This window comes from Sceloporus undulatus, chromosome 3 (genome assembly GCF_019175285.1).
Source record: "Sceloporus undulatus isolate JIND9_A2432 ecotype Alabama chromosome 3, SceUnd_v1.1, whole genome shotgun sequence".
In the NCBI taxonomy this organism is placed as follows: Eukaryota; Metazoa; Chordata; class Lepidosauria; order Squamata; family Phrynosomatidae; genus Sceloporus; species Sceloporus undulatus.
This window is the reverse complement of record NC_056524.1, coordinates 74,483,268-74,499,824: the sequence shown is the minus strand read 5'-3', so window position 1 is coordinate 74,499,824 and position 16,557 is coordinate 74,483,268. Positions and strand designations below refer to the sequence as shown.

The 16,557-nt window shown below is 41.6% G+C and overlaps 2 protein-coding genes across 3 annotated transcripts in view; both read left to right on the top strand.

The window, feature by feature from the left end:
* LOC121925515 (amine oxidase [flavin-containing] A-like) overlaps positions 1-9,678 on the top strand; it is a 56,141-nt gene extending 46,463 nt beyond the window's left edge. Inside the window, 5 exon segments of the mRNA XM_042457744.1 lie at positions 1,562-1,619; positions 4,297-4,394; positions 5,059-5,170; positions 7,199-7,261; positions 8,005-9,678. Coding sequence (XP_042313678.1) covers positions 1,562-1,619; positions 4,297-4,394; positions 5,059-5,170; positions 7,199-7,261; positions 8,005-8,154 — 481 coding nt within the window. The 3' untranslated portion in view covers positions 8,155-9,678.
* Positions 9,679-12,248: 2,570 nt separating this feature from the next.
* The window catches only part of LOC121925720 (amine oxidase [flavin-containing] B-like), a 29,386-nt gene continuing 25,077 nt past the window's right edge, over positions 12,249-16,557 (top strand). The window contains exon 1 of one of the 2 annotated variants that reach the window (XM_042458214.1): positions 12,249-12,422. In XM_042458214.1, coding sequence (XP_042314148.1) covers positions 12,377-12,422 — 46 coding nt within the window. In that variant the 5' untranslated portion in view covers positions 12,249-12,376. The remainder of the gene's footprint in view (positions 12,423-16,557) is intronic. The other variant, XM_042458213.1, reaches the window with a different exon arrangement.

The window sequence follows — 16,557 nt, the reverse complement described above, 5'->3', positions numbered from 1 at the left end:
TATTTAATTTCATTTGTATGCTCCCTTTCTCCCACAGTGGGACCCAAGGTAGCTCCCAGAGTTAATTTTTTTTAAAAAAAAACCTTCACAATAAAATTTAAGAACTATTAAAATCACCACATAAAACAGTATAAAATCATTTTAAAAATGTAAAAAGTTTAAAAAGATAAAGAAAACATCCCTATAAGAAGCTACTTTGCTTACACATTACAAGCCAGCAAAAAGGTCTTTGCCTGCAGATGAAAAGAAAGCAGGGAGTTCCAGGGAGTGGGAGCAGCCACTAAGAAGACTCTTTCTATTGTGCCCTCGCCAAGCAAGCCTGTAATAATGGTGGGGCTGAGAGAAAGCCTTCCCCTCAAGATCTTCATGTTCTGGCAGGTTCATATGGGTAGATACAGTTCTTCAAATAATCTGGACCTAAGCCATATACGGCTTTATAGATCATATCCCACATTTCAAATTATGCCTGGAAATGAACTAGTAGCCAGTGAAGCAGTTTGAACAAAGGCGTTATATGCTTCCTATAAGTCAGCATTCTGAATCCAGTATTTTGGACCCGTTGAAATTTCCAAACAGTTTCCAAAGGCACCCTCACACAGAGTGCATTACAGTAGCATGCAATAAAGGCATGTGTCACTATAGCCTGATCTGATGTCTGTAAAAATGTCACTGTAAAGGGATGTGGTGGCTTAGTGATTAAGATGCTGACTCTGACAATCGCAAGATTGGCAGATCGGTGGCTCAAGACCCAAGTGCTGCATGATGGAGTGAGTGCCAGTCACTAGTCCCAGCTTCTGAAAACCTAGTAGTTCAAAAGCATGTAAAAGTGCAAGTAGATAAATAGGTACCACTTAGGTGGGAAGGTAACAGTGTTCTCTGCAGTCCTGCTGGCCACATGACCACAGAGTTGTCTTTGACAATGCTGGCTCCCTCGGCTTAATAACGGAGATGATCACCACTCCCTCAATCACACATGACAAGACAATCTAGTCAAAGGGGAAATCATTACCTTTTTTAAAAGATTTGAAAGACCTGTATCACCTTATGCAGCTCTTTGAAAATTTAGGGCAAGGGTCATTAGTTTCATCTTTCTTGATACTATTACATTCTTTCCCATTCCCACAACTGTATAAATATGCTTTATGCCTGAGGCCTTAATACCACCCAGTACTCTGCCCAAAGAAGTGGGTTTATATCTATGAAAGCTCATGGAAAAATAAAAACCAGTTAGTTTTAAAGTTGCTGTCACATTTCTTGCTTTTCCCCCTCTCCCTTCCTTTCTCCTATTGATAATCTTGGTCATTCTTCTCTGGATATGGTCCAGCTTGTTAGTATCCTTCTTGAATTGTGGTTCCCAGAACTGGACAATGTCTTCCAGTTGAAGTCTGGCCAAAGCAGAATAGACTGGCACTAATACTTTTCTCACTTGGGATGCTATACTCATGAAACAAACATACCAGTATTTCAAAATTGGTCTGCAGTGTATTTGACATCAATGATGCTACCCCATCCATTGAAAACTTAAAATTTCATATTTTTTACCTTTTCCATCTTCTTGTAGGAAGAAAAAAATATGTGAACTGTATGCAAAAGTGTTGGGATCTGAAGAAGCATTGCATGTAAGGAAGGAGAGCATCAAGTATTGGTGGAATATTAATAACTACATCATGGCTGAGTTACATTAGCTGCTTGTATAATTATTGGTTCTTATGCTAGAATATAATGGATGACAAGTATTTTACATTGCACTTTGAAATTTAAATGCAAAAAATGTGTTTCACCACCTCAGATTCCCAGATGGAAGTCAAGGTAGGTAGAGAAAAAGGAGAAAGGAAGCAATGAGAATGCTGAAAGGACAGGAAATTTAGTATTCTGGACCTTTGTTCTTCTGTGAATAACAATACCTTTTTCTCAGTGTTAAAAATACTGTTTGTGGATGTTAAAATCTTTAATTGCAATTTAGCATAATAGAAAATTGAATTTCTCACACTCTGAAATCAGAATATTATTATAACATTAACAATTTCTATTGATGGGCCTATATAGCAACCAATGCATCCTTTAAAAAAAGAAGCTGGTTCCTAGTTTCTTGTTTTTGGTAAATGGGTGAAACTGAGATGCTGTCTCAGAAGAAGGTTGTTGGGAATGTGATGTAAGATGAGTGGTTATGTAAGTGTCTTCCATATCTGTTGTGCTCTCTCTCTCTCTCTCTCTCTCTCTCTGTGTGTGTGTGTGTGTGTGTGTGTGTGTGTGTGTGTGTACACACACACATATTTTCAATGATTCTGCTAGTCTGAGATCAAAGTTATGGTTATCTCATGCTGGCTTAAGTTCCTTAAATCCAGGAAAGTGGAAGCTAAGGTGATGCCTCGGCAGGTCTGCTCAAATTCAGGAATGATATGCTGTCACAAATTGTGCTTGCTTACAACTTACCTTCTGTACACCAACACTTTTCCTAGGTCTTTCAGGCCCAAATCCTGATGGAGAGGATAGAGTGCCTGGGACCATCAAAGATTCCTCATATTATCCTGGTCCTGCATTGTCTTATGAAACATCTGAGCCTGTATTGCTAGAGGAACCCTCTCATGTGAGATGATCCACAGTTCCTGTAAGTTGTAAGCAAAGACAATTTGAGACACTGTGTAACTGTGTTAATGATCATAGGACATGCCTGCTAAAGCATTAGCTTTAACTTCTCATTTCTGTTTTGTTTGTTTTGTTTTGTGTTTTGGAGCTTGAGCGTACATGGGATAGCTTTTCCTCTGGTCTTAAATAGACAGGGCTGTGCAAATTAATATCTGTTATTCTAAGCTTATAAAAGTTTATTTGTCAGTAAGGCTGCACAGGATTCTCTCCTTATTTTTTATATGTGATCTGTCTGCCACATAGACTGACTTTCCTTAGCCTTAAACATTATCTGACTCTTGTATCTATTGAAAGTTTTTCCCCATGTCTTTTGCAATCAGAACATTAACAAGAAAACTGCACTGGGCATCCTTGGTCAGTGTGTTAAGAATTTCCCATTGAATGGATTGGGTCTCTTCAACTACTAATTAAAAACCAAATTAACAGAAGCTTCTGAGTTAATCTCAATGAAATTTAGTCACTGCTAATAACAAAACACAACATAGTCATCCATTTCCAGCTCTTCAGCACGGCTCCTTCATTCCTTAGACTGTTGTGCTAATGAATACTTAACTGTGTATTCCTTCCAAGAATACTAGTCTTTGATTGAAGTTTCTTGCCTATGGTAATATGTGAAAACATGGAAGTTTTGGAAGTTACAAGTTTTGCTCCATATTACTAGTCCTCCTTACCATTTCAAGAACATACAAGACAACAATATGTCTTTTCAGTTAAATCTTCAAAATGCTTTTATGAGAGTAATGAGGAAGACCTTGTGCTTGGGAAATGCCTAAATGACTGCAACCCCGTTTAGTAGCCAGAAGATGAAATCTGACTGATTCCAAATTCTTGGGTCAGAACCTAGTTACCCTAGTCAGAGGCCTCTGGGCCAAAACAGAGAGTTGGGACACTTGAATTAAAGGGAAAATATACTCTAGACCCTGAGATTTCACACCCAAAACCCTGAGTTATGATCCTTGGTGATGTCACGAGGGCAAGGCTGGATGATGTCATCTAAACATCAATCATAGTTGTTCAGATCACTTTATTAAAATAATAATAATAATAACAACAACAACCACCCACAAGCCTAACAAAGGTCACAAAGGAAGGAGGGAAACAGAGGTTTCTGGAAAATCTATAGCAACCAGCCCAAAACAACTTGCACCAACAGGAGCCAGCATCACACAAAAAAAAGCAACATTTCAGGGTATCCTCCTGCCCTAATATTTCTCCAGCTTGTCTTGAAGCATGGAGCAGGGGAACCAGGGCATGAAAATTAGAGCCAGACCTTGACACCTGGGAGGTCTAGTGAATGTAGTTATCAAATGAAATTTAGATGTGACTGAGAAAGTCTGAAGGAATTCCAGCACTGTGCTATTTGACTTCAGAAAAGGACAATTTTCTGAAACAAGGAAAGTGGGATAGAGGAAGATGAAAGGAAAAATCAAGAAGAAAAATCTTTCTGTGGTGTTTGGGACCTACTCAAACATCTTAATAAAGGCCCAGCCAGAATATGTCCCACAGTAAGAAAAAGTTCATGAGCATGGTGTGAAGAAAGTCTCAAATGAGGTGAACTTTAAAGAACACACATTGCACAAAACAAATGCAAGCAGAAAGTTATGGATGCAAGGAAGAAGTTTGTTTCTGTTGTTCATTTTACTGTTACAGCCAGTGCATTATGAAGAAAAAAACTGGAGTGAAGAACAATATTCTGGCGGTTGCTATACAGCCTATTTTCCACCAGGCATTATGTCCCAATATGGAAGGTAAAACTAGATATATTCTCTTTGATACTGTTATCTGAAACTGTTGAACTGTAAAGCACTCTAGGCATTCAACATGTTACTCTTAAAGTAATTTCTAGAGTGGTAGATGTATTCAGAGTGGTAGTTATGTTAGCAAAACCATAAGTCTTCTGCTTTCTTATAGATTTATATCATAAGCTTATATTGATCTGGTCTATTTCATCAGGTGCATGAAGCATATGGATGGCTTGATGTGCATCCAAATCTGTTATGTGCGATTGTAGACCATAGGTGTGATAGACCTGGACAAGGGTGAAAATCTTCCTATGCAGCCCTAATGGACATTGTTGCTTTGAACTCCAAATAGCAGCATAGTTTCTACTGACCCAGTTGGATAACATGGATGTATTGCCTTTTCCTTTCCCTTGAAGCTACTGCAGATGGGTCAGTGTATGGGGGAAAATACCCCAAAAGCATTTGGGGGGGATGATATTTCCTTATTTCCTGAAAAGATCTAGTTTTTTTACCAGGAAAATTCAATATAGCACTGTATTATACTATGCAGTAGCATACATCGCTTCACCCTTGATATATATTAAAATATCAAAAGAAGCTGTTACCTGCAAGGTGGATGATTATCTCTTTTAATGTGTGTTTAACATGTGTTGTAATGTTTGTTTTAAAGGATAATTCGTCAGCCAGCAGGTAGGATCTACTTTGCTGGCACTGAGACAGCTACACAGTGGAGTGGCTACATGGAAGGGGCAGTACAGGCTGGCGAGAGAGCGGCCAGAGAGGTAAAGAGAGCCCAGACTAAGGACTGGAGGACCAGCATGGTATAGTCGTATGAGTGTGAGACTAGAGTTCAGCCATTGAAACCCACTGGATTGGACAAGTAACACTCTCTGAGCCTTGGAGGAAGGGAATGGCAAACCTCTGAATAAATCTTTCTGAGAAAACTCTGTGATAGGGTTTCCAAAACGAGAAACAACTTGAAGACATGCAATGACAACACCAATACTAAGAACTATGCACAGACAACCAAGGGTTTGGGTGTTTGTATATGAATTGAGATCACTGTGCTAAAAAAGAATGCTCATCTGATTAGAAGAGCTGAAAAACAGTTACACAATTCTAAACCCTTGAAACAAAAGACTGCCATTGACATAATAGAGCAGGCTGCAGCTGAATTCTACTTTAGTGTCTTTGAAATCACTACGGTAAACTGTTTTTATGAATAGCTTACTCCTTCCCCTCGCCAAAAAATCTGTTGATTACTTAAACCAGAATAACTTGGCTGGAATATGTATTTTAGTTTACAATAAATATTTTAGTTTAATCTAAGATGCTTCAATCTTCTTCATAGCTTCAGTGGTCATTTACAAGGTCTAGTCCAAGAAATGGGTGCAAATCTTTAATGTATAAATTGCAGCCAATTTTGTACCGTATTCATTATGACTCAGCTAGTTGCTCTGAGTCATCTGGATATCTTTTGCAAACATAGTACTGTACTTTTGCACCCCATGGTTTGAATTGATTTGAAGCAAGGCTGGACAAAGTGCAACGTAAGGCTTCTGTGATGTGCCAAGTGCTAACTTTTTTGAGGGGGGGGATTATGGTTTTCCACCTCCTTTGCTCCCAGCCCAAGGTAAAAACGAGGAGTACTGACTATTCCCCCACCCTTCTCCTTATCATTGCTGGGCCTCAGGGCAAATATTTGATTCATAGACTGTTTGAAGTCTACCTTGATCTGGGGGGATTTGGTCTGTGGATGACCATAGCTCTCAGTGTGCATGCAGCAGGGTGGACTTCAGTAAACCTATTTTTTTTTTAATTTGGGCTCATTATGGGAAGTGACATCATGAGAATTTTTATCCCTGAAACTCTGTGTGTGTGCTTCGATCTGCAAGGCAAAATGGATAGTAACCAAAACCAGCTTAGTTATTATAGCACAGACACAAAATTCTACAATCTCCTCTTCCCCCTTCCTGCCACAAAGGGTTTGGTACCCTTTCATGATATCCCAAATCTGCTGTCTCAGATGGCTAACTCAGTCCATCTGATGGCAGGGCTATCTCTAACAATGAATTATCTTCATAATATAGGGTCTGTTCCATTTAGTCTAGTGTTGCACACAGCTCTGCTTTAATATTTGAAAAGGAACCATATGGGAGTGACAGTGTTGTACATCACTGTGATATCTTCTCAGAAGCCATTGTTGCTTGCAAAGGAGATCAATCTGTTGCCCACCTGTTCCTGATTCAGATTGTCACCAGTGCAGTTTGAAACCCATGTCAGGAGAAATACATCTGCAGTGTTTGCACTCTTCATGCACTGAATTTTCCCTCTTTGGTGTCTTTGTCTCTTATTGCTTTATTTGTTTGATATAAAAATTACTGTCAATCTCTAATAATAAAAAAGAATGTCTGAGAGGCAGCTATAACTCAGCTAGTCACTGTGCTAGATGCCTTAGAATTTGATAGAATAATTTTTGTTTTTGGTCCAAGTTGCAGTGCTGAGTTTCATGTAAAAAAATTAAACTGGAGACTAGCTAAGTGGGCCTTGACATAACTCATCAGGAGTTGTTGTTGTTTAACAAGGGCTGGATAGCATAAATAGGCTGTCAGATGCACTGCTGCTAAAAACCTAAGGTTTTAAAGGGGAGGGAAAATAGGAGAGAGCTCCCTGAGGTACTCCTGCATTCCTGAGTTAAATGTAGGAGGGGAGGGATATTAAAAAGCATGACCTACAAATTCCTTTTGGAACTAGATGTGGACCTCACACTTCAACAAGCTATTAGTTCTACATATTTTTCTGTCTTCCAGGTGCTGTGCAGTATGGGAAAGATATCAAAGAATGAAATTTGGGTGACAGAACCAGAATCAAAGGTAAGTGTTCTTTCAAGTGCCCTGCTAAGATTCCTGATACATTGCCTAGATTGCATGGCTTCATTTTCTTGGCATAATATAAGGAGGATGTCTAATGGAAAAATAGCCATGACCTTAACATTGGAACTGTTGGTCACACTTCTAGAGAGTTTATTCCTGACATATGCATTTCATAAACAGGGGCCCAGCAGCCTCCTATCTGAAAAATGGAAAATTGGGGGTATTTTATTGTTCACAGTATCTTGCACATGCATATGAACTAAAATGGACAGACATTTTCTACAAGAAGTGCCTAGGTTTTAAGCTCCTGTAAGTGTACAGTATATGATTTACATTAAGCAGACATACAAGGAGGGTGTTAGCCCTGTCCGCTCTATTGTAATTCTCCACATAGAGAGAATAATAATATGAAAAGAAAAGGCTTATCTCTATGTGAACGCTCTCCATGCAGTCTCAAACCCACATTGCTCTCCATGGGAGAAGAGCAAAATGTATGGGGGCAGGGCTAGCATGCTTCCGGCATCATAGGTTCACTTAATCCAAAACATATGGTACATGAATAAGACCTGTATCAGAATTTTAAATTGAGGCAATTTTGGTGAGATAATACCCATACAATCCTATACATATTTACTCAAAGTGCTACTGAATTCAGTAGGCCATACTTTCTTCAATTTGTGCAGGATTCTTGCCTTCATTGCTCCACCTTTGTACTCTAACAATAAATATATATTTTCATCTAGGATGTTCCAGCTCTCCCCATCACAACTACATTTTTGGAAAGGAATTTGCCATCTGTCCCAGGACTTCTGGTCTTTCTGGGATTTTCTTCTTTCTTCACCTCATTGGCTGTAGCTGGACTCTTTGCCTACAAGAAGGGACTTCTCTCCTGAGTGTGTATCCAATATAACAAATCCTATTTCCCCCATGCTGTGGATGTTATTTTTCAAGAGTCTTTCAGACCCTCTTTGGGACACCTGAATCAACACAACCAACCCAATTTAATCCATGTCCTGTAGAGTAAGTGAGGGTTCTATTTTCTTTCCTCATTGACTTTGCCTGATTGAAAGTCAGTGACCTTTCTTTTCACTGCACCCTATCCACCCCATTCACCCACCCCAATACTAATGAGAACAAACCAGAACGGATTTTGCACATGTTCCAAAGCCTTTGGAAAGCTTCCACATGTCTTATTAAAAAAAAAAAGATCTTTTGGTGAACAAATAAATATGCAAGGCTTATTCTAGTGGCTTATTAAACCAGATGCTTAGTCTGTCAAGTGCCTCTTGTATGTAGTACACTGCTTTTTAAAACTACGAAAACTGTAAATGTATTTCAGCTATTATGTACTGATATAGCATACTCATGATGGAGCTGAATGAAGTTAAATAAGTACAGTAATGTTAACTGGAGATGCAACAGAGTGAAAGGAGGAGACCCTTTCCCTGGGAGTTGCACTTTAAAAAAATGAAGTGCATTAGTTGTTTTACAAGCATTGCATTATAGGAAAAGATTTAGACTCCAGAGCTTTGAAATTTTACTTTTTTATTACTAAAACTGTCAGAATTCCACAGTCAGCCTGGCCATTGGCCCTAACTCCCACTCCAGTACTGTAGTCTTGAGGTAGCAGAGAACAAGTCCTGTACTGTAATATCCCTTTGAACACTGGAAAAAACCTAACATATCTCCCTGTGATCTTTTCTTATTTGCCTGCTTCTTAAAAGGCAACTCCCAGAACTGGGGACAGTACTTCAGATGTGGTGTGACCAAAGGAGGGAAATCCCTCGCTACTCTGCAAACTCATTTGATACTATTTTGCTATTATTTTTCCTCCCATTGACAAACTGAAGAACATTTAATTTATATCAGAGACAAAGTTGTGATTGTGATTTGCAAGAGAGAGAACATTTTCAATTCTTGCAACACCCGATGAAAATCAGTGATTTTTTTGTTTCTACCTTTTCTCTCCATTTTGTCCTTACAACAATCCTATGAGGTAGGTTAAGCTGAGAGACAGTGGATTTGGATCTGGGTCTAGTCCAAGCACAGAAAAACCTCCTGAAATTCTGCTCTAGTGTGGCTATGTATTCAGCCCAGCACCTCAGCCACAGTTACCTATTAAGCAGGTATTCTGAAACCATTTCTCTCCAGTCTCTGTTATACTACTAACCTAGTGTAGTAAATGTACCAAATTGTTCTTTAAAAATAATTTATTTCAGCTAACACTGTAAAGATTAATCACTGGACAAATGACAGCTTGGTTAGATGGGGATCTATATATGCTAATACAGTATTCTCATCAGTAACCATTTTGGTAAAATAGCAGAAATGATCTGTATCTCCCTGTTTTTGTAATTTTGTGAAATGTGCCTTTTGAACATGCCTTCAATTGCTATTAAAGTATCCATTTAAAACTCTCCAGTGCATTCATGCTGTGTTATTTTTATGACTTTTGCAAGGCAATTTGTTTGCTACAGATTACCCATTAGCTGCTAATGCACACAAAGACAGCTTTTAAGGAGACACTTCAAAGCTCTGCACAGGTACCAGGGACAGTTCAAAATGTTCTTTGGGGAGGAGCAGGAGGAGGGGAATGAGAATGCCTAATCAGAAGGAAGCTCAGTCCACAAATGCACTACAAGGCCTTCTGGATTTGAACAGCCGTTATACACAAAAGCCCTCTAAATTAGAACATGGATAATGCACACATGCATCCACCACAGAACGTCACTTTCAGGCACAAAGGGACTCTCTTGCACATGTTGCAGGGTTGCTTTTCTCGAGGTAAGGGCATAGCAACTGATCCATGATACCCCATAGCAGATGTATTAGACATGCAGAATCTTGCATTTGCAGGGAATGAACAAGCACATGGGAAAGTCCTTTCTTTCCTTAATTGGTTCAGCAGAACATGGCCCAGCCTCAGAGAGCTTCGTGCACAGCAGTGCCCCGAACTTAATATTAGGAGAAGGAATTCTACTTGAACATGGTACATCAGAGGTGAGAATTATGAAACTCTCCTGATATTGTTGAATTGCAACTACTAACATTCTTCACCACTGCTAAAAGTTTTATTTGTTTACTTTATTAAAATACTTATATCTAGCCCTGGGTAACTACTGACCAGTCCCCTTGACATCAACATCATGAAAGGTTCTAGGACAAATAATTAAACAGTCAGCTTGTAAATGCTTAGAAAGGAATATTGTAAGAATACAAAGAGCCAGCATGGCTTTATAAAAAAAAGGTCATGCCATACATATTCTACCTGTTTTTATATAGTGACACATTATGTTTGTTAGATCAGAGGGGCGCTGTGAATGTAGTGTATCTTGCTTTCAGTAAGACTTGACAAGGCCCCCCATTATATTCCTGTACACATGTTGGGAAAATGTTGATTACACAATGCTGGTATTAGATAAATTTCTAATTTTCTGATTGGCTTAAGAACATTCACAAATGGTTCATCTTCTTCCTGAAGAGAAGTGACTGGTTGGTTGCCATAAGGTTCATGTCCTGGGCCTAGTGTTGTTTGATATCTTAATGTCCTGGATGACATATATATTTTATATGTATTATCCTATTATTTCTTAGATTGTACGCCATAGGCAGGTTTACTCTTTTATATTTATTTTTTTTATGTACAGCACTCTGCAAATCTACAGTGCTATATAAATAATAATAATAATAATAATAATAACAACAGCATACTATTAGAATCATAGAATCGTAGAGTTGGAAGAGACCACTAGGGCCATCCAGTCCAACCCCCTGCCATGCAGGAAATCACAATCAAAGCATCCCCAACAGATGGCCATCCAGCCTCTGCTTAAACACCTCCATTGGGTGTGATAATCAAATTTGCAGATGACAATAAAGAGTGGTAAAGAATACAATGGACAGAATCAGAATTCTGGAGAACAGACTGGAGAACATACAAAATAAATTCCAACAGGGATAAATGTAAGAAATGAATTCCAAGGAAAAATGAAATGCACAAACAGAAGGTGGGAAATTGCTACCTTGACAGCGGTAGAGCTGAAAAGAATCTAGAGGCCATTGGCTAAACATAAGTCACCATGTGATAGATAACTGCAGCAAAAAAGCCCAATACAATTCTAGGCTGCCTCAATAGGAATAGAGCGTTCAGGCTGAGGGAAGTAACAGTACTAGACCATTCTACTCTGGCCAGCTCTCCTGGCCCACTTCTGGGCACCACAGTTCAAGAAGAACACTGACAAACTGGAGTGTGCCCAAAGGAAGGTAAAGTGATTGGAAACTAAGCCCTATCAAGAATGGCTAAGGAAAATGAGAATAGGTTTTTTGGGGGGGTTGGGGCTATAGGCCATGTTCTAGAAGAGTTTATTCCTGACGTTTCACCAGCAGCTATGGCTGGCATGGAAAAGAGTGGGGTATATATATCCTGTTTGTTGAGAGGAGGTGGTTTGCATGTTCATCTGTGTATTGTTTTGTTGTTGAATGGCAAGGCCTCAGAGTGTCCGTTTACCTCATGATCCTTTACCTGCTGGGAATCCCCCTCTCTCTGGGTGCTTTGCATTTGCATTTGCTGGGTCGTGATTTTGGCGTTTTTCAGGACTGGTGGCCACACTCTCTTTACTTTCAGGGTTTCTTCTTTCCTGTTGACAATGTCCAGGCCTGCTTCTTAGCCTTTGCCCCTCTTCTTCCTCCGCATGTCGGATATGACCAAATCAAAGCTAAAACACTCCTCTTTTTAGGAGGAGGTAGCAATGGAGGGCAGGTCCTGGAAAAGGAGGCTGCCTGGAGACCAGGCTTTGAACCCCCCCCCCCCAGCTCTAGCACCAACGCCTCCTGGGCGAAGTCACACTCTCTCAGCCTCAGAGCAGGGCCAGGCCCAAGCCCCCCAAGAAAGGTCAAGCCCTGGAAAACCCCTCCCCAAGAAGGAGGGCTGGTTAAGATTAAGGCCTGGGAGCCAGGGACCGCCTCCTTCCCTTCCTCCGCCCAGCTGGGAGCGAGGGAGCCCCGGCCTTCTAAGCCCCAGGGCGAGACCAGTGCTGCCGCTGGGAGGCTGCTGCTTCTTCCAGGAGGAGGAGAAAGCTGGAGGCGCCGGGGAGTGGGTCCAGCCCGGGCAGCAGCATGGGCTCCGAGTGGGACGTGGTGGTGGTCGGGGCCGGCCTCTCAGGTCAGGGAGCCTCCCTGGGTCTCCACTTCGGGGCAGCTGGGAGACCGAGGCCTCCTTCTTCTCTGCTCTTGCTGGGGGCCTCCCAGGGTCCCAAACACACGCTTTCCCTGCCCTGGCTGAGTGCCTGGGAGCACGTCCTTGATTGTGGCACCAGGGCTCTCTCTCTGACAGAGGCTGCATCCACACTGGAGAAACGACCCGGTTTGGCACCGTTTCAACTGCCTTGGCTCAAGGCTATGGAATTCTGGGAGTTCGAGTCCAGCTCCCAGAATTCCATAGCCTTGAGCCAAGGCAGTTGAAACGGTGCCAAACCGGGTCGTTTCTGCAGTGTGGATGTAGCCAGAGAAGGCTCCATGTTTCCCCAAACCCTACACTTCCCAGCCTTGCCTAGCTCTGAGCCCAGGGCAGTTAAAGCGGTCTCAAAGCGGATGGGTTTCTGCCTGGGAGCCGAGTCACTGTTGGCGAATGGCGACCCTCTCGCTGGCCCTTCTCTTCTCCAGAGGGAAGTGTGCCCTTGCAGTCCTCTGAGGCTGAGAGAGGGGGGCTTGGACCAAGGTGGGCTTTGGGGGCTCGAGGGGCGGGATTCGAACCCTGCTCTCCAGAGAGAGCAGCCGCCTTCGCCAGGGGGTCTCCAGGGGCTCTGGTCTTTGCTGAGAGAGTGTGACTTGACCCAAGGGGGGTTTCTGTGGCCCAAGGATTTGAACCCAGCTCTCTCCAGGAGGCGCAGGCCAGTGTCAGATCTCATTTTACTTTTTACTGTTTTAATGAGGCTATTTGAAGTGTTTTTTAAAATGTTGTTTTAATGTTTTTTTATGTTGTGAGCCGCCTTTTGGGGGGAAAGGCGGGATAAAAAGAAAGTAAAATAAATGCTCAAGCCAATGCTCAAGCCACTGGCTAGAGGGGAAGTCTCCAAAAAGAGCGTTAAAGGGGAATTAAACTAGGAAAGTACCATGCTCTCTCTCTCTCTCTCTCTCGAAATAACGGAGTTTGCCACCACTTTAAGTGTTGTAGCTCCATCCTATGGAGTCCTTGGATTTGTAGTTTTGCAAGGCTTTTAGCTTTCTCTGCTGGATGCATCCTCCTTTTCTAGGACAGGTCCTCCATGTCATCCTTCTGCCCCGGAGGAATGTCAAAATGTCCTCCATTTTGAGCATGGCAGAGAAACATCATTGACATTTATAGAAGCGGTTTTTTTTAGGGTTTTAGTGGTCATGTCCTCCATGTTTTCTGGAATGCCCTCCATTTTGCATCGCCTTGCCCTGTTCACCCTGTCTATGCCCAAGCATGCCAGTGCCTGCCCAAACTACAAATCTCAGGACTCTGTAGGATGGAGCCAGGACAGCATTTATAATGGTGTTGAACTGCATGATTTCTGCAGTGTAGATGCAGGCCCAGTTGCTCAAACCCATCTGGCTCTTGCGGTACAAAAGTGTGGGGGCATGGCCTTGACTGTGCTATGTGACTTTGTTGTTGGGGGGAAATGTTCTTCAAAAGAAAGGAGGAGGAGGACTTGGAAAAGTTATTTTTTGGACTCCTGGAATACCCCAGTTTGCAACCCCACTAGCCATGTTCTGGGGGTTGGAGTGGAGCCCAAAAGAATATGTTTTCCAACGTCAGAAAGAGATGAGGATTGCGGTGGTTGTTGTGTGCCTTCAAGTCATTTCTGACTTCTGGCAATCATAAGGCAAATCTATGGAGTTTATTGCGTGATTATTATGAGTTAGTTAGTTATTTACGGTATTTATACTCCTCCCTTCAGCCCCAAAGGCTTTCAGAGCGGCTTTCAATTATTATTATTTTAATTAGACAGTTCCTTGCCCTCAAGCTTACAATCTAAAAAGACATGCCACAAAAGGAGGAGGGAATGGTGGTGGGGAAAGGGATCAGGTCCAGCAGTTCTTCTCTCCTTCTGAGGCTTGGACCAAGGCAGATGGACTGCAGGGAGGGCTCTGCTTCTTACCTCAGGCCAGGCCCGATGCAGCTGTGCTTGCATCTCTCCCTCCATGGCCAGATGGCAACAGATGGAAGGAGGGATCTATTTCTTAGTTAATCACCATTTATACTTCCAATTGTCCCCCCATGTGATAAACGCCTATCACAGTAGTTTCTTGGCAAGATGTGTTCAAAGGGGGCTTGGTCTTGGCTGAGAAAGTGTGACTTACCCAAGGTCACCCAGTGGGTTTCCATGCCCTGGGTATGATCCAGCTCTCCGAAGTCATAGTCCAATGCTCAAACCACTACACCACAGTGGCCTATGGTTAAGTCTCCTAATAGAGCCTCTGCTGGTCAAATGTACATCACGGGGTGACTGTTACCACTAGGAATGGAACAGGAATTATATAATACCTACCAGCCGTTATTTCACAAATGGAAACTGGGATATGGGTGGGTAAGATGGCAAAAGTTACTAATAGAGAAGAAGATACAAGCTAGGAAAGGCTGCAGTGTTTGCTCTTGCTTGGGCCTACTGGGAAGGGCAGGATTCTTGAGTGCAAACTACTTTTTCACATTGAGCTCCATTTGTAGCAATTGACATAAAATAAGGACAAAGGGAGAAAGTGGGAGGAAAACGGATATTTTAAAAGCAGCAAGAAAAGTGGGAGGATCTATTAACCTGCTAAATACCCTGCTAAATCAGGACAATAGCATTGTATAGTAATGAAGAATTTTATTTAAACAAACTTGTAGTAATCTCCTAGCTCTTGTTGCTAAATTACATCTGTGTCTGTTCTCTTAGCAGCTTCTTTTTCTTTCCTTTTTCGGCTGAGTAGTGAGAGCCAGTGTGCCATAGTGATTTGAGTGTTGGACTACGACTTTGAAGACAAGGGTTTGATTTTCAGCTTAGTCATGAAACCCACTGGGTGACCTTGGGCAAGTCACACTCTCTCAGCCTCAGGGGAAGGCAATGGCAAATCTCCTCTGAACAAATCTTGCCAAGAAAACCCCATGATAAATTCTCCTTAGGATTGCCTGAAGTTGGAAATGACTTGAAGACACACAGCAACAACAAGGAGCATACTGCAGTTATAACAGGTTATCACAACTTTTGCTGCCATGACTTAGTCCTAAAGACTTAAGTTTGGTCAGGTTCTTAAAATTGTTTGCTAGAGCATTCATTTCCCACTGAATTACAACACTGGAGGTTTCTAGCAGAGAGTTTTCAGGACAATTCCACAGACTGAATCCCAAATCATGTGTAGGGTGGTGCCACTGCAATCCAAGTAGCAGCCACAGCTATAACCATACAATGCAGATATACTCTATTGCAGACAGAAGGCACAGACCAAGGGAACAGCTACAAGTGGCAGGGAATAGATTTGGGGGGGGGGGGGGCAATTGAAAGCAAGCATGTTGAAATTACTGCACTGGAACTCTGGCTTTCATAAAATTACAAATCCCAGTATTCTGTAGGATGAAGCCAAAAGTAGATTTAAAGTGGTCTCCCTAGTTCCATATATATTCATGTCTACTGCTGTCCAGCTTATGGGCTGTCCATAAGCACCTGGTTGACCCCAGTCTGCTCAACTACATGGGCTTTGGGTCTGATATATCCAGTACAATTTAATAGAGGAAGGAGAGGTACTCCACCATTTAATGATTTCAATCCACTATAACTAGAAAAGTAACTACAAATGTTACAGTCTTACTGCTAAAAGAATGGAGTTACTCCTAATGAAGTTGTTATAAGAAAAATAAATGGGAAATAACTGCAAGTGTCATGTTACATATAGTCAGTTATTTCCAAGCTATAATCTAAAAAAATGTGTTATTGGTGTGTGTTTTCAAGTCCAACCCTAAGGCACTATCAAAGGGATTTCTTGACAGGTTTCTTCAGAGGGGGTTTGCCATTGCCATCCTTCGAGGCTGAGAGAGCGTTACTTGCCCAAGATCACCCAGTGGTTTCCGTGGCTGAGCTGGGATTCGAACTCTGGTCTCCACAGCCATAGTCCAACACTCAGAACATTGTACCATGCTGGCTTCTAAAAATATCTAATAAATAAGAGTATAAATAAATAAAATGTTAAATAAAAGCATCTAAAAATACACTGTTACAAAAACATTGGCTTGTTCGCCAGTTCACACCAAGGTTGTCCATCTTCAGCAGAGCAAAGAAATAAAGTGGGGATTTTGAAGG